At 43.8% G+C, this 18,124-nt stretch overlaps 1 protein-coding gene across 4 annotated transcripts in view; it reads left to right on the top strand.

The window, feature by feature from the left end:
- Positions 1-18,124, top strand: part of kalrn.L (kalirin RhoGEF kinase L homeolog) — a 172,859-nt gene that overhangs the window by 57,356 nt on the left and 97,379 nt on the right. For all 4 annotated transcript variants that reach the window (XM_041575441.1, XM_041575435.1, XM_041575437.1 and 1 more), the window contains exons 3-6: positions 796-910; positions 4,103-4,295; positions 5,067-5,579; positions 15,003-15,125. In XM_041575441.1, coding sequence (XP_041431375.1) covers positions 796-910; positions 4,103-4,295; positions 5,067-5,579; positions 15,003-15,125 — 944 coding nt within the window. The remainder of the gene's footprint in view (positions 1-795; positions 911-4,102; positions 4,296-5,066; positions 5,580-15,002; positions 15,126-18,124) is intronic.

Consider the following 18,124-nt stretch of genomic DNA (forward strand, 5'->3'; position numbering starts at 1 on the left):
TAGGATAGGAAATCACCACACTGAGAACGGACAGGAGCATCCCATGTTGTAATTAGACAGGAGGTCCACTTATGAAACTCTGAAGTCCTAGGGTAAGGGGGGGAATCATAGTGCTGTGGTGGTTCTGGGGGGAAGGGGGGTTGGCAAATTGGCTGGTAGATTAGAGGTTGCAATAAAGCCTGTGTCCAGAATGACATGCCTTTAAATTGTGCCTGAACTACATTTCCCAGCACCCTCAGCTGTCAGCCAATGGAACTGGAATTCTAAACAACCAGAAGGGCAGCAGCCTGGCTGTGATTGGATGTGCCTGCTTCAGTAACATGTATACATGTATAATGGGTTTCAGTGCAATTTGCATTTCTCAGTTCCAGGAATGAATGAATAATTAACATAGAAATGAACGTATTTGATGGCGGAAGCGAACTTACTCAGCGTTTGAGTAATTACACTTTTTAATGGAAAGATGTGAATTAGACATATGGTTTGGGTCAGTTCTGGACCAGCTTTAAAGGAAATATAAAGTCTATCTATAGGTTCCGTTAGAGAGATTATGATTTACTAAAGAGTTCATTTGTGCCAGTTGTAATATTGATTGATTGCATTGTTATATAAGTCGGCTGTGCCAGTGCAAATGGCTTCTGGTGATTGGCATGTTTATAATTAGAGTTTATTGATCCTGTAACAGGATCAGCAGCAGAGTATAGGCTCATACAGGGATATTCAGAGAGAATTGGCCTTTGGGCTTAGGGGGCAGACTGTTGGACCCTCTTGTAGAATTTTTTTTTTTTTTGGCAGGTGGGAGAGATAAACGAGGGGGCCCCATTCTGACCTTCCCAGCACGGAGCAACCACGACAGGATACGGCAGGAAGATCTGAGGAGACTGGTCACTTATCTAGCGAGTGTGCCAAGGTAAGGAGGGTATTACCCAGTATGCTTGGTATCAAGGCATGGTTGTCATTATGAGATATTCCCTTTCTCCCTGTCCTGCCCTCCAAATGTTGCTCAGCATCAGCATTCCAACAATATCCATGGAGTGTCCATCCTATCTATAGAGTAGATAGGGAATGTAAGGGGACACTCAGCCTGGGACATTTGACATACACCCCCTAGTGTTACAGAAACAATATAATAAAACCTGTTCACCCCAGTAAGACAATAAATAGCACAAATCACGATGTGTCCTGGAAACATGCACACACTTGCACAGACATTTTTGCACAGTGCCCCCCCCCACACACACTCTCATCTAGACAGACACACCGACACTGGTAATTGGTTAAACATGATTTTATGATGATTCCCAATGATTTGTGCTGCAAGGACATTCAGGGTTGGAACTAGGGGTAGGCAGAAGAGGCATGTGCCTAGTGCACAAAGATTGGAGGGCGCCAGGCAAGTACCTCACATGCAGCCTACCCCTTGTCCGGCAATTGTTACCTCAGTGAAAAGTGGGTACGCTCTCTGAAGTCAAAGTGCTTAGCGCACGACTGCACTCGCTGCCCCGGTTGCGCACGGTTACGCACGCGCGTACTTGGTTGTGCACTGCTGCAGCTGGGGCCCATGCAGCCAGCCGGGTTGCCTACACCGCCCGACTGGCCTGGGCCGGCACTGGGGACATTACACTAATATAATAGATATGGGTCCCTTTCTGATCCATAGAGGAATAGTTACTGATGCCTAAAAGCAACGTTTCAGTGACATAACCACATGACACAAAGTGGGAACATTTTGCCTGAAACGCAGACATTAGTCCTTGTATCTGTATATTCAATAGAAATTTGGAGCTTATTAAGGGTAGATAAATAGAAGCCGTTATCTATAGAGCAAATGTGCAAAGAGGGACCTGAGTAAATAATGCTAATTATAAGGGCAATCCCCATGCTGGTTTCTGCCCGTTTCCCAGGTGAACTGGTGACAGATTGGCGCAGTACAATGTTTGTTTAGCCTGTGTGAACATGTCAATGAATATATTGGCTCTCATCATCCCCTAATAAATGATAAATATTTGCACATAAAGAAACTGACAGCAGAGAAGTGGGCACTGGCCTGCTTTATTGCTCCACAAGGTCAGTTGTCAATCAGCATAACTCAGGATAAACATCTTGTGTTTCATTAATGTATAATAATCCAGGGGGAGGCTGGAAGGTGTCTAGATTTGCGAAGCAGAACATGTTGGGCCCCATTATTTATATTCAGTATGTCCCATCACCCTATTTTAGTCTCTCCTTGTCCTTTATGTCATAGAGTCAAACAAATGTAAACACACTGGCATGTGATTTAATCAGCCAACAGCTTCTTTCAAGTTTGCACATTGGGCAATATCTGTCCCTCGATGTGAGTTTAATCTTGGCTGGGAGTGTAATTGTGCCTACAGCATGACCTTTTGCCCAGGCTCCCCCTTTGCTACCTCCAATTCACCATTCCCTTTAGCGCTCACTTCTTCTGGGCTTCCTGTCCAACTAGGAGGTACTGTGAACAAATTGTCCCACGGCCGCACTCCCTGGCTCTGTTCCACCAGCCACTGACAGAATGGGATGATCCTCTTATTACATAGAGCTGTCCCACGACAGGGAGTGGGGATTCTCTCATGGACCTATATCAGTATCTTTCTAAGACAACTAGGTACCCTTTACATGGCCACATGAGCTTTCACTCACTCAGGAAGGGAACTGTCCAATGTACACATTGAGGCATATTTATTATGCTGTATAAAATTAAATTCGCCTAAAAAAACTGTGTAAAAAGCTGTGTAAAATAAATGGCAAATTTATTTAGATGTTTTTACGGCATGTGAATGCCAGATTTGCCACAATTATATTACATTGCTTTCGGCAGAGGTCACTCTAAGGAAATACTCGTAAATATGTTATGCCATTTTTTTTATGCGGCGAAGCCCGGCGATGTGTGGTGTATTGTCCAGCCATTTTTACACAGCATAATAAATATGCCCCCTTATTGGTGGTTCTAACTAAGGGCCCAACCCATTGTCTTGCCAGTATCTGCAGTACTGTCTTGTATGCTTAGTTTAGTGGTAAGTGCAAAAATACTACAGATCCCATGAATCCCAATGAGTAAAGCAGCAAGAATAGGCAGACATATTTGATACTGGCACTGTCTGATGCAGGTTGCTGCCTCCCTGGTCATTCAGCAGAGGCATGTGTAGACTTATAAAGAACTAAAAATCCCACGTTCCACATTGGTACTGATGTCCGAGGATACTGTGCTCTCTTGTGTATTGTAAAGCAATAACATCAAATATAACAATTTTTCTCCTTGGCATAAACTATGTGCAATAATAGCCTGTGCCCATGATCACCGGGGTTACTGTTTTGCAGTGTGACTGATAATGATGTGGTCTGTCAGTGTTTGGTTCATGTGGCTGAAAGACCCGGGAGCGGTATATGAGCCAGGCCTCAAATTGAAGCCTAAAGAGTTAATACCTGCCTCCTGTGTAGGGTTAATAACGTTTAACTTTCATTTCCATAAACTGCAGCTATTGTGATTCAGAGATTCACAACACCTTGCTTAGCTCTAGGGCTGTGATAGATAAGATTGTGGCCTAGAACCTGCTCTCTCCACCGTGGGCAATAGGAAGACTCCCTGGGGCAGTTTAATAGACAGAGACATCTCTTTCCTGCATTCTACGCCCGCGCTAATTGCATCAATAATGCAATGTTTTCTATGGAACTGCAAATAGAAACTGGCAGAGGTGCAACTAATCTTTCTGTATGGGCCTAATAATACCGCATGTCACTTTACTTCCTGCTGAGCTTTGTATGTATATAGGTTTGGGTATCTTTATGTAGTTCTACTGTAGAGAAGGAAAGGAGATGGGGTCCTGTTCAGATTTTATGGAATGTAAACATTAATTTTGCTCTGCCTCATCAAAGATTTCTTATATCTCTCAATTCCCTTTTTTTTATCAGTCATGGGTCTTTCCAGCCAGCATGTCAAAGGATACGATCATGAATAATGTCTGTGTGTTACAATACTGGGGGGGGGGGATATATCTTGTGGTTACATGCTAATAGCATTTGTATTGATTAACATGCTCTAATTAAATTTCTGGTTTCTCCCGTCCATCTCTGCTCCGATTTACAGTGAAGATGTTTGCAAACGAGGTTTTACTGTCATCATTGACATGCGAGGATCCAAATGGGACTTGATTAAGCCCCTACTGAAGACTCTGCAAGAAGCATTTCCAGCCGAAATCCACGTGGCTCTGATTATCAAACCCGAGAACTTCTGGCAAAAACAGAAAACGAACTTTGGGAGCTCCAAATTTATATTCGAGGTACATGATTTTCTAAACTCTTCTTAATAATATCGGTCCAGTGCTGCAACAATGTTTGATTAGCAATGCCTATAGCATTACTATAATCAGCTTAATTATGACTTTGTCACTACAGTATGGTTTGCATCACCAAGAACATAACTAGCATCACCATCCAGTAGGATGTCTTGCATCATCTAGAACGTGACTAGCATCTCATAGAGCATAGCTGGAATAATCTAGAACGTGTTTACACTCTTTTAGCATATGGCTTTCTTTGCATCACCAAGAACATAACTAGCATCAACTAAAGCATGGTTTGTATCATCTAGAATGTTACTAGCATCACATAAAACAGTGGTTGCCAAACTTTTTAAATTCAAGCCCCACTGCAAGGCCCAACTTTTGGAGAAGGCCCCTCTTGAAGGAGCCCTCAGGGTACCCCGTGACTCATGAAACGAGTGTAAGATAAAGTGGAAATCAATGTACATTCAGACCTTGGGCTTTCAGGTGTATATAGGACAGAAAATGGCCTTTGTCTTTATTTCTCACTCTACCTGAATTTCTCTCTGATGTTGCCCCCAGTGATTGGGAACCACTGATTCTAATTCACAGAAATCATTCTAAAACTGCAATGATTTAATATATTGCAGTAGGACCCTGATTTTATGTGTCCAAGGGGATGGCATAAATTCTGAAAAAATATAAAATCAGGTTGTAAAAATCTATTGTAGTTTATATCAGTGTTATGGTTTGCCTTTATACAACCTTTCTTGGTCTTCTTTTTCTTAGACCAGCATGGTATCGGTTGAGGGACTCTCAAAGCTGGTGGACCCATCTCAGCTCACAGAGGAGTTTGAAGGCTCTTTGGATTACAATCACGATGAATGGATCGAGATCCGTGTTTCTCTTGAGGAATTTTTTAACAGTGCTGTACACCTGCTTTCTCGCTTGGAGGATCTTCAGGAGATGCTGGCCAGAAAGGAGTTTCCAGTCGATGTTGAGGGATCTCGGAGGCTGATAGATGAACATACACAACTGAAGAAAAAGGTCATCAAGGCTCCTGTGGAGGAGTTGGACAGAGATGGCCAAAGGCTGCTACAATGTATCAGATGTGGGGATGGGTTCTCGGGTAGGAATTGTATCCCAGGAGGGGCAGATTTCCAAAGCCTTGTGCCAAAGATCACCAGCCTCCTGGATAAACTTCACTCGACAAGACAGCACCTGCACCAAATGTGGCACGTTCGCAAGCTTAAACTGGACCAGTGCTTCCAGCTGCGGCTGTTTGAGCAGGATGCTGAGAAGGTAAGGTTTGTGCTGGATATCTTGTGTATCACTATAACTTGATGTGGCAACAGTTAGTGCTGCTTTGTGTTTTTCAGTATGGCAATTAAAGGGTATTTTGAAAGGGGGTAAGGCAACTCATTGCCCACAGTGCAGCTTGTGCTAGTGCTAGTGCTATCAGACTCAACTCTTTGGAGTGCCAGGAGGATTTAATAAGTAGCACCAGGGGAAGCAAGAATATCCATAGCCCTCTGCCTGCTCACAGCAGGCAATAAATACAGTAATAAATACAAGGCATCCTTCACAACCAAGAGATGTTCTCCATGCCTTGCTCTGGTGCAGCATACGATATGGATATGGAAATTAGTGTGGTACTGTAAGGATAGCAGTTTTGGAGCCCAGAGAACACTGATATTTACATAAATGAGCCCTTTTGTGTGACAGAAACAACAGTGGCTGCATTTTCTTTACTATATGGATTCAGCTTCCATTAAATGCTTTCAGCCTGTTCCTCTTAGTTCTCCAGCTGTTTTCAGTGAGTAGAGAAGCCACAGGCTAAACATGCCTGGTATCCAATGTTCAACATCAGCCCAATGACTCCCACGAGTGAAGTCCAAATCAGAAAAAAAAAATCACAATTTACAGTCGCTGCAGGAGAACAGATTATGACTCTTTATTGAAAGCCGGAGCTTCAACTTATAAAGAGGATGACACATTGGAATGAAATGTATGAGTGTAATGGGAGTAATTACTCAGTGCAGCTAAATATAAACTCAGAGGAGAGGACTATAGATTCCTGTACATCACTCCATTATTTGGCACAATAACTTGTTTCATTGCAGTGATATCATCCTGGAATTCAGCCACTGATATGTCAAAGGCATTGGCTGAATGTATCTATGTTGTGTCGAGGCCTGTACCTACTTGTCTCTTATCCCTGACCTGTGGAGAATTCTCAGTCTGAGATATCTGCACTGGCTATTGTAGTCTAACAACAACTAGAGGGTGCATTTTGCTTGTCCTTGGTTGGCGTAAATGTGCAACTCTGTGTAATTGAAGGGCACAGCTGCTCTCCCATCACCCTAATGACTGTTCCATTTGCAGACTGTGCCCGCACCTTGTACACCAATGAGCTGGAGTCGGTCTACAGTTTGCACAGGCACTTTTTCCTTCTGCTTATTTTATGGTCTCTATGACTGATCACTCTATTATTATGTGAACCCACAGTACTTAAAAATCAGCCACTGCCCGGACCAAACAGATCGTTCATCACCACCGGGCCCCGGCATTAATTAAGCTATTCTGTAGTGTGTGGCTGCCCTGTACACTAAATGCAGTGCGAGTGTGAGTGCACAGTGTTGAGAAAAAAATCAAAAATCAGCCTATGAAATATACATTTAGCACATGTTATATATAGAACTGGATCTCTGACAGCTCAAGCCTGCACTGCTCTCTAAGGGGAATGCAAATTTATGTTTTATCAAAGTTTTTCTAATGAAGGTGTATTACCTTGGGAGAATCTCACACTGGGAGATTCGGGGAGATTTAGTCGCCCGGCGACCAATCGCCTCTTCTTTTTGGGCGACTGATCTCCCCGAACTTCTTCCCCCTGCTAGAATAAGAAATTGCCTGCGTCATAGCACTTGCGGCGCTTCACTTTCCAAAGTCGCCCGAAGTTGCCTCACGACTTCAGAAAACGAAGTGCCACGAGTGCCATGCCACAGGCGATTTCTCATTCTAGCAGGTGGAAGACAGGGGGAAGCAGTTTGGGGAGATTAGTCACCCCAAATAATCTCCCCGAATCACCCAGTGTGACCTTACCCTTAAGCTGTAAGTCACAGTTTCTCCAAGAGAGCTGCTTATCTTAAATTGTTACAGTTGTTTCTTTGCTTATCTTAAATTGTTACAAAAGTATCTAAGTGCAAAAGAGAAAGTCTGACATTTCAGTAACAATCCAGGATTGCGGGTTGGGCTTTTAAAATGTGGACTGTCCTGAGAAAAATGGAACATTTGGGAAGCTCAAACGAATTCCCTCCCTAGTACGGCCTTATGTCTGTTCCATATAGTCTGTCCCTTCCACTATCTTCCTAAAGATCTCCGACTTATCCCCCAAGTACAACCTTATGCCTGTCCCAGCTACCCTTCCCCATCTATAAAACATTAATAAAGGGTAAGTAGAAGAACCAGTCACATGCTGCCAAAAAATGCAAATAAATGTACAAATGTGTCCCCAGATCGGCTCTGTGTGTGCAGTTCTGTACGTGCATGCGGTGCTGCTGAATCGGTGCCTGACATGCGGCTGTTATGGGAATGACTATTAACATATCCATTAAGGCTTCTATTTTACGAGCACCAACATCCTGAGGGAGTACTTAGTATTCACTGTCAGAATGAGCATTTCATCAGTCCCTGATCACAAGTGATGGAGCGATGACTGTGTTTTACTCTTGCTTTTATGAGCCGGGAGTCAAAAAGTCACATATGGTAAGGTGTATGAGCCGAATAGCTGCTCCTGTGCTTCTGCTCTCCTGCAGCCCATCTGCTGCCATCTCTAACCATAAAAGGATTAATATCATCCCTGATATGGGGGAGCAATACATTTACTGTTACACAGTTTAGGGCCACTAATCAGATTCCAGATTACTTCCCTCTCTTCCACCTTGAACCTTTGAATCTTAAACTGCATTTCCATGTGTGCCTGTGGCCATTTGTACCCAAAACTCTCTCACATTGTGGGACATTATCTAGCTGTGAACTCTTGTACCTCAAATTCACTTTCCCTGTGCAACCTGACACTTGTACCTTTGACTGCTTCATCAGTCCCACCCTGACCAATTCTTCGTAAAATTCCACGTGTAAATGTGACTCCTGCACTTCTCTCTCCTCTGCCATCTGGCCTCACATTTCTCTTCTCTGCCCCATCATCAGGCTTTGCATTTCTCTTCTTGGTCCCATCAGGTTCAACATTTCTCTTAACTTCTCATTCCTGTTCCATCAGGTCCAGCATTTCACTTCTTTGCCCCTATTTCTCTTCACACCTTCACATCAGGCTCCACATTTCTCTTTATTTCTCTTCTTTGCCCAGTTAGGCCCTGCATTTCTCTTCTCTGCCCCATCAGGCTGTGCATTTCTCTTCTCTGCCCCATCAGGTCGTGCATTTCTCTTCTCTGCCCCATCAGGCTGTGCATTTTTCTCCTCTGCCCCATCAGGTTGTACATTTCTCTTCTCTGCCCCATCAGGCTGTGCATTTCTCTTCTCTGCCCCATCAGACTGTGCATTTCTCTTGTCTGCCCCATCAGGCTGTGAATTTCTCTTCACTGCCCCATCAGGCTGTGCATTTCTCTTCTCTGCCCGATCAGGTCGTACATTTCTCTTTTCTGCCCCATCAGGCTGTGCATTTCTCTTCTCTGCCCCATCAGACTGTGCATTTCTCTTCTCTGCTTCATCAGGCTGTGCATTATTCTCCTCTGCCCCATCAGGGTGCACATTACTCTCTGCTTCTCCATCAGTCTGCACATTTCTCTTCTCTACCCTATCAGGCTGGACATTACTCTCAGGTCCACATTTCTCTTCCCCAACCCCATCAGGCCCCGCATTTCTCTTATCAGGCCCATCAGTTCTCCCTTAATCTCCATTCATTTCTCAAACACCATTCTGAATTCCCCGCCTCTCGCTTCACATCTCTAGGCTGAATTCTGCTCTTTCTATTTCAGTCCTCATTTGTGTTGCTAAATATATCTCATTTCTGCGGCATGATAGGATTAGTGCAAAGCTCTTTGCTGGCACCTCCCACAAGGCGTGAAATGAACTCAAGCCATTGGAATGTACCATTCCCAGCTCAGAGGGACCCTCTGTGTTACCCCCAATGAGCCATTCTCTAATTGAAACTGGAAAATACCAGAGAAACATGTTACTGAAGCATCAGAAATAACTGACTTCCTGCGAGTGAAGAGACGAGCCACAAAGCAGTGCAGAGTGTCTATGGAATAAAAATTGGAGTATTTCATACGTAGGTGCAGTTGTAAAATTAACCTTCACAAAAATTAACCTTTACCATGCTGTTAACCTGTATGGAAGATGGTTTGCAGTTGCTCTTTGTTTATAATTTTCTGTGGTTGTTATATTGTTTACGTGGATGGTGTGCGGCTCTCTAGTTTGACATTGGAAACAGCTGTCTGGTCACTGACCCAAGTCACAGCCAATCAGCGCGAATGTCAGAATGAAAAATAAACTCCACTTTAAAGCTAAACAGACATGGGTCCCTCCAGACTGAGCTGCCAATTTATTGGCTAATCCAAGGGCCTTTGACTGTCTGTCATTCTTCTTGTTCAACAGTCCATTATATCAAATGTTATTCAAAGAATTCTGTACAGGCCGTAAAAAACCTTTGGAAGAGTGTATCTGGGAGGTGAGCCTCTGCTGGACAGTTCTGCTTTATATGAAATGCTCATTCATATTTACAGCCATGCTTGCTGGAGACACATGGACCTGATTTGGCCAGGAGAGAAGGAGACATTTGAAAGCCAAGCAAAGGCAGAGCATGCAAAACTATTCAAATTGGATATGACCATTGACCAATGGGACAACCATGTGCCCCAAGCAGGAAAATAGACTATGGCACTGGTGTAGGGAAGCAGCAGCTCACAACACAGAGAGCCCAATGTTATTCATGAATGGAAATGTAGGTTTCCTGTGAGAAAATGGGAAGCTGGAGGTAGAGCCAAAGGAACCTGTCTCTGGTTTCCTGAATGGCCTCTCAAATGTGTGATAAGCTGAGGTGCAGGCTGCTGAATGTCCTGACTGCAGGGGTGGCCTATAGAGCACAGGATGAGCCGCAGAACCAGCTTAATTCTCTGAGGCCATAGCCCCTTTCTCAAGTTAAGATAAGGGGTTTCAGCCTGAGACAGGGTTGGAACTAGGGATAGGCAAAAGAGGCACATGCCTAGGAGGCAAAGCGTGTGGGGTGCCAGCACTGCTGAGGCCGAAGTGGCCAGCTGGGTTGCCTGGGATGCCCGGCCTGCATTGAAAGTCAGGATGCTTCAAGGTCCCTCTCTAAACTTTGCAATTAATTACAAATTTATTCTAGGAAATCAATATTACAAAAGGAAATCAAAAAAGCCAAACTCTAGTCACATGCGATGCATCAGGGCTGATCTATTCGTGGATACGGGGTGACTCACCGGCTAAGATTTTCGACTTTAAAGGCAAATCTATGCCCTAATTATCAGTGGGCTTTGCATTCATGATGCTGTGTGTGTCTGTGTACTCATTAAATTGTATTGGCAAAGGTTTTTATTTATCTGCATAATTTAATTTTTTTATATGAGCCAGGCCCATCTCTAATCAGAAATACCAGCTTACGCTCATATAATGAAACAGTGCCCTCTTGTGGCAGAGTTAGCCGCATTAATAAAAAGGCTGGTAGAATGATTGCTTGGCTGTACCAGGCAATGACATGTGATGCTGCATTTATAAGAAATAGGAGCCCATTGTTTTGTTCTGCCAGATCATCTAGATAATATTTTATTGGATCAGAATTGAGTAATGAGTATAATGCTTCTTGATATGCTTCTTCAGTGGGTGGGATTCCAGTGCTTCAATGTTATGAGCTCTGTGGGTAAAGTAGGCCACCACAAATGGACTGGAAGTTCTATAAGCCTGAAAATGATAATGAAATATGATTTTAAGCTCTGTGGGGTAAAGCAGGCACCATAATTAGCATGTAAGCCTCCTGGGGAAAAGGAAGACACGGTAATTAGCATATACACTCTTGAACAAAGTAGGGTACCATAACTAATTAGTAAGCTCTATTCAAATTGGGGTTCAGCATGTAAACTTCATGGGGCAAAGTGGATCAAATTAGAGCATTGTATTTGACATATAAATACTATGGGGCAACCGGGCAAAGTAGAACATCATAGGTAGTGTGTAAGCTCTATGGAGCAAAGTTGGGCATCATAATTAGTCTGTGAGTTGTATGGGATAAAGTAGGGCACCATGATTATTGGGTAAGCTTTCTCCGGAAAAGTAGAGCACTGTAATTAAAGTGTAAATGCTATAGGGCAATGAAGGCACCATCATTATTGGGCAAGCTCTGTAGGGCAAAGTAGTAAATTATTATTATTATTATTATTGGACAAGCTCTGTAGAGCAAAGTAGGACGTTACAATTAGTGTATGGTGCAAAATAGGGCATCATAATTAGTGTAGGCGCTAGGTGGAGAAAGTAGGGCACCATTTTTAGCTGTAAGCTCTATGGTGCAGCATGGGGTGCAACAATTAGAGGATGTCAGGCCTCAACCGGTCTAGAGTCCAGATGTGAGGAGACGAGGTCCAGCAGGAGTGTCACAAACTGTGGCAGGCAGTAGTAGTATAGTAGGGGTAGGCAGAAGAGTAGTCGAAAGGCAGGCCGGAGTCGGTGCAGGCGGAGTTCAGTCGTAATCGGATAAGTAGGCCGGAGTCGGATGCAGGCAGAGTTCAATCGTAAACGGATAAACAGGCTGGGGTCAGATGCAGGCGGAGTTCAGTCGTAAGTCGAGATCCAAAGCCGAAGTCAAAGCCAGAATCAAATAGTCATGGTTCCAAAAGGTGCAGGAGCAGGTTTTTTATCAACAAGCACAGAGCCTTCCCCTGAGCGTCCTTTTAAAGAGGCATTTTGGCGGCAAACGTAATGACGCCTGCGTCCTGCGTCATCACGCCGCGCATGTTCACGTTAGCGGACGTTTTTGACGCCCGCGTCCATTTCGGCGTGCTACGTAAGATGACACACATGCGTCCGCGTCGGCGCCCATATTGGCGCACGTGCTCATGCGCGCTGAATCCAAACAGAGGGTAAGTGGTATGGGGCAAAGTAGGGCACCATAATTATTGGACAAGCTCTATAAGGCGAATAAGGGTGCTATAATAAGTATGTAAACTCTACAGGACAAAGAATTACAATCACTATAATTTAGTAGAGCACTATAATTTGCTTGTCAACTCTATGTGGCAGAGTAGCACTATAATTTGCTTATAAACTCTATGGGGCAAAGTAAGGCATCATGATTAGTGTGTAAGCAAAATTATTGGGGAAGCTCTATAGGGCAAAATAGTGTGGATTTGTCCCTCTTTTCTCTGCACTGAACAGCCAGAAAAAGAAACAAAGTTTCTCACTTAATTGGCTTTTAGCAGAGAGCCCAGAACAGCTAACAGGTGCAAATAAGATACTTTGTAACAATTTTGAGACACAAAACACAGTTTAGATAAGGAGAAATATTTTCAAACTTTCATAACCTGCCAAATTTTGTAAAACAAACATGGTAATTAGGGGGTGTGGCCACAGAAAGGGGTGTGGTCAAAAATTGCTGCACTACATGCAGGAAAAAATTTTTTGTCCCTCTTTTTACTTCCAAAATGTTGGGAGGTATGCATGTCTCAAACGAGCAGCTCTTGTGGCCGCATGTGCGAGGCTTTAGTGATTACAAGCAATAAATCAGCACATCCGCTTGTTTTTAGAGGCACGAATGTGAATCACTCAAGCAGGAAATGAAGAAAAGCCATTCTTTGTAGAAATGTGTGTCTTGTAATTACTTAATTACTTGCATAATCAGATGGGATATATAGTTAGGTGCCTACCCCCTTGTGGTTTGAGCCACAGGTAGGGTCGCCACCTGGCCGGTAAAAATGAAGCTTGATGCCAATGTTATTAATGGGAAAAAATGGCAAGAATATAGGAAGCCCGGTATTTTTTTCCAGAAAAGGTGGCAACCCTAGCCACAGGTTGTCAAACTTAACTTTATAATCTGTCAGATGTGAATGTTTTTGGGGTAGTAGAGAGGGCATCCCTTCCAGGCATACCTGCTAAGGGATACTCCAAAGAAGACTTTGAGTTGTAGTCACACAGCAGCTGGAGGGCAGTACTTAGGGGATCTCTGATTTATTTCCATCCCCCACACACTTCCCTCAAACGAGGGCCTCAGCCTCCCTGCTCTTCCTAGTGCTCCCTTTCCTCTTATTTCAACAGTTAAAGGTTTATAACCTTTTCCAAAACCTCTATAGGCTGCAGTGGTGTAAACAATAGAAACCATGTGTATTCCAGATGCTTCTTGTATAGAAAGCTAGAATCTCAATCATAATCCATGACCTGAGAGAAGAAATATTCAGATGTGCCAGGGTATCCCCCTGCTGAGTGCAATCTGTAACATTACATCTCTGAAAATGAGCCTAAATCCCCTTTTCCCAACTCAGATTTGTTTTCCTGATCTGCACATTTCAGACTCCAATAAAAAGATTGGTGTCTCACAATTTCTCTCGGTGCTTCTGGTGATAAATTGAATAGAAATTCAATTGTGATGTTTATTTAGCTGCATGACTTTTGGGCTGTCCGGCCCATGATGGGAAAATCTATAGCGCTGTTTTAAACTCAATTCTACTGAAAATAAAGGTTGTTTATGAGATGATTAGTGCCTGCGTGCAACCGTGCCTCTGCCCTGGGCCTCTCATTAGCAGGGCATCCTTAGTATATAATGTAGGGGCTGGGGGTGATGCAAGTTGTACAGTCCTGGTATGTATGTACTTATCTTTATGTTGCACTGCAGTACATTTATACAGTAATAGTAGAGTATTTTCACTGGCACACAGCCATGTCTATGGGATAGGCAGGCATCTGAGTAGCAGGGGTAACTATGGGGGGTGAGGAAGCAGATCTGAGTTCAGATTATGGGAGCTTCCTTCTGCATATTATTCATGATTTGTTTGGAAAGAGGAGCAGATAAGATGCTTTTTATTTACAATCAAAGCAGCAGCGCCAGTGTTAGTGTCAGTCTCAGACGTAAGAGCAATCAAGGCAGATCTGCACATCTTTATAGGAGATCTAGGAGCTGTTAAATGAGCTATTCAGCAGTAAAAATTATTGAATGAAATCTATATTTGCTATAAAACACAACATAGTGCATTAAACAGTCTTCTCCTTTCCTTCCCACTACGACGGAGCTGCCATGCTTGCTACATTTTACTTTTGTGGTCAGAACTGGGGGATCTGCTAAAGTGTTTTGACTCTCTAAAAGAGAATGTGAGTGCCAGTACCAGCCTTCACTCTTTAGGTCCCATTTACAGGCCACTAAAATTAGCCTCTTGTCTCTCTATGTTGCAGCTATGAACAGTCTTCCCTGTGCTGCTACTTGAATATTTCTTGACCTTTTTTGTTCTTGTCTGTCCTATTTGCTTTAAAAAAAATTGGACTTCTCTGCCCAACTCCAAACTCCTCCCGGTAACAACTTCATTTTGCCTCTAGCAGTGAACTGGCACCTCTATACACAATGAAGTTTCCAACCTCAAAAACAAAACAGAGGTTTTAAACTTGGGAGCACCAGGAGGTAATTTTTCCCCTTTAAAGGTATATATGGACATAAATATTGTATTACTGTATCTTGCCTGTAATAATAGGCTTCCATTTCACCCCATGTAGATGTTTGACTGGATCACACACAACAAGGAGGTGTTCCTGCAGGGCCACACGGAGATTGGAATGAGTTACCAACATGCCATCGATCTTCAAACCCAGCACAACCACTTTGCAATGAATTCTATGGTGAGAACCAATGGCCAATCTGTAACATCAACCTGAATATTCTGCCTTTCCTACAATTATCATATTCTGTTAACTTTTGGCATAACCCACTCTGGTTTTAAGGTGGCCATAGATGTAACGGTTACAATCTTTCCTGCGACCATTGGTTTGTTTTCAATATGTGTTAAGGTGGCCATACACGGGCTGATAAATGCTGCCGACAGACCGAAAGTTGGCCAGATGTCGCTGCCACATCTGTTCATTGATGCGGTCCCATGATCCGACCGCACGTTACCCAACGGGTAGGCCCCGCGATCGGATCAACCCGATATTGCCCACCTAAAGAGATCCACCAGTTTGGGACATCGCCAAACGAGCCGATCTCTCAGTGTATGGCCACCTTTAGAGCTGAATCGTCATATATACAGGTAGAAACAATAGAATACTACCTGTATCTGATGATTCAGCATTAACAGTGGCCGATGTTCGGGTGCCTTAAAAGGTGCCCGATCAAAATTTTCCGGCCAGCCAGATCGACAATCCAACTATTATCCAAGTCTTCTGCTGATATTAGTTGACTCGTCTTCCACCATACATGCACTGAATATACTGAAGTATGAAAATTTGTTTTAACAATATTATTGGTGCATCTATGGCCACCCTTACCCCTGTGTGCTCCCCACCCTTCCCACCGGTCCCAACCTGTGTGCTTTCTACAGTTCCCATCCCCCTGTGTGCTAAATATTCCCAGTAACACTCTGTCACATTGTATTTGGGTTACAGAGTGATACAATATTAAGATCAGAGGAATAGAAGTTGCTATCATTGTTTGATTAAGGGTACAACTACACAAACGATTTGCAGGCGTTTTCGTCGGATCCGAATCGCTGCCCCAAAATGCAGGCGTCAAGTCGGATGCGACGGAAAACAAGGTAAGCAACAGGAACGTCGGATTGTGTTGCAGCGTTCGCCCAATGCGACGAAACTGTCAGATGCAGACGCTGCATCTGCAACCGACGTCCGTGTCGTGTCGCGTTGGATGAACTCTGCGACACCATCTGACATTTGTATTTCCTACCTTGTTTTCGATCGCATCCGAATTGACGCCTGCGTTTGGGTGCAGCACGTTGGATCCGCTGAAAACGGCTGCAAAGTGTTCGTATAGATGTACCCTAAAGTGCAAGCTTCTTCCTCCAGCAGCTCTGTAGTTCTGATTGTATTAACTTAATGGAAAAATTTAAATGAAATTATAATTCTCCCCCCCCCAGTTTAAATTTAGATTTCCCAGATATAGTTCCAGTATTTAAATAAAGTCCTGTCCCTGATGGCAGTAGAAGGAATGCAGTGTTCTGGCAGGACAAGGGAGGAATAAGGAACATCTGCCTTTCCAGCTTTTTACAATTATTTACTAGACTTTTGGGACAGAGAAATCCCAATGCGATGGGATATTTGTACCTAGAGCCAACAGATCTGTTCTTCCTTCTCTGCAATAGATCCTGAACTTTATTAGACAGATGCCAGGAAAACAATCCCCCCGAGGCATCAAACTCAGAAACATTCAGGACAACCTACAGCGCACGTGGCCCAGCAGCTATAATTTGTGTTCTGGAAGTCTTTTAGGCATTGTACTTCAGGCTACATGCGGTCAGATGCAGATTTATTCAAAGAGGATTTATTGGGGCTACTAAATCAGTGATTAGCAATTTGTATAGTGAAATTGTCCCCTGGATGTGTATAAAAGAAATGGGCTGAACAGAGCGATAAATAATAATAAAGTATAAATACATTCATGATTAGCCGATTTCTGGGTGCCAGGGTGTCTGACTGTAGCAACTATCCGAAGTATAGTTTAGGGAGACAGAGTTGTTCTTTACGGAACTGTTAATTTACTGTATCTCTTTTGTATTAATCTTGCATAGAGTTCTCTGTGGGGACATGTCCCATCTACAACCTTACAGCTGGATATAAAATCTAAATGCCCTCTGTTTCTTTATCTATCTCCCCTTAAATGCTAAGGGCTCTTACAGATGACAATTTTACGGGTGCTCCCTGCGTTCTGGTTTCATGCGTTTAGCTGCAGGGGAGCCTATGAGTAGACACACTTAATTATTTTCATTGTGGCTGTACTCACACAGACGCATATAAGCGCCAAACGCAGGTTGGGACGCAGCATGTTGCATTTTTCCTGCATTCAGCGCTTACATGCGTCTGTGTAAGTACAGCCACATTGAAAATAATTAAGTGAGTCTACTCCTGCTGTCCCCTGCAGCTAAACGCATGAAACGGGAACGCTGTAAGAGCCCTAAGGGCTCTTACACACGGCCGTTCCGACCTGCGCTCCCCTGTGTTCCGTTTTTTGGCGTTCAGCCGCAGGGGAGCGCAGGAATAGACGCAAGTAATGATTTGAAATGGGGCTGTACTCACTCAGGCGCGTGTAGGCGCCGAACGCAGGAAAAATGCAGCATGTTGCGTCTGAACCTGCGTTCGGCGCCTACACGCGCCTGAGTGAGTACAGCCCCATTTCAAATCATTACTTGCGTCTATTCCTGCGCTCCCCTGCGGCTGAACGCCAAAAAACGGAACGCAGGGGAGCGCAGGTCGGAACGGCCGTGTGTAAGAGCCCTAAGGGTATCAGGTTAAATCCTTCCCTCAAATCTGACTTTCATTAGATTCAGCCGAAGGTTAGGAGATCAGGATTAGGGCCAATAAATCCATTTAATTAGTCTCTGCCCTGAGTCAGTCACTGAGAGTCAAACAGCCCCAATTTTATTCACATGGGAGGGGGTGTCCTGTTACTGCTGGATCAGGGCCCCCCCTACCTTTGTGATTGGCTTTCAGTGTATACACAATAAGGCAGAGGGTATTCCTGAACCCAGAGAATGACAGAAGGGCCATAGTTAGTGGTACCTGAACCAGCAGCCAAAAATTGTTTCAATTTGTACCAGTAACTGGCCAAACATGGCCTATAACACTTCTCAAACTGTGTGGATTTTGTTATCTTGTTGTTAAGGTCCAGAATC

This window comes from Xenopus laevis, chromosome 9_10L (assembly GCF_017654675.1).
Source record: "Xenopus laevis strain J_2021 chromosome 9_10L, Xenopus_laevis_v10.1, whole genome shotgun sequence".
Lineage (NCBI taxonomy): Eukaryota > Metazoa > Chordata > Amphibia > Anura > Pipidae > Xenopus > Xenopus laevis.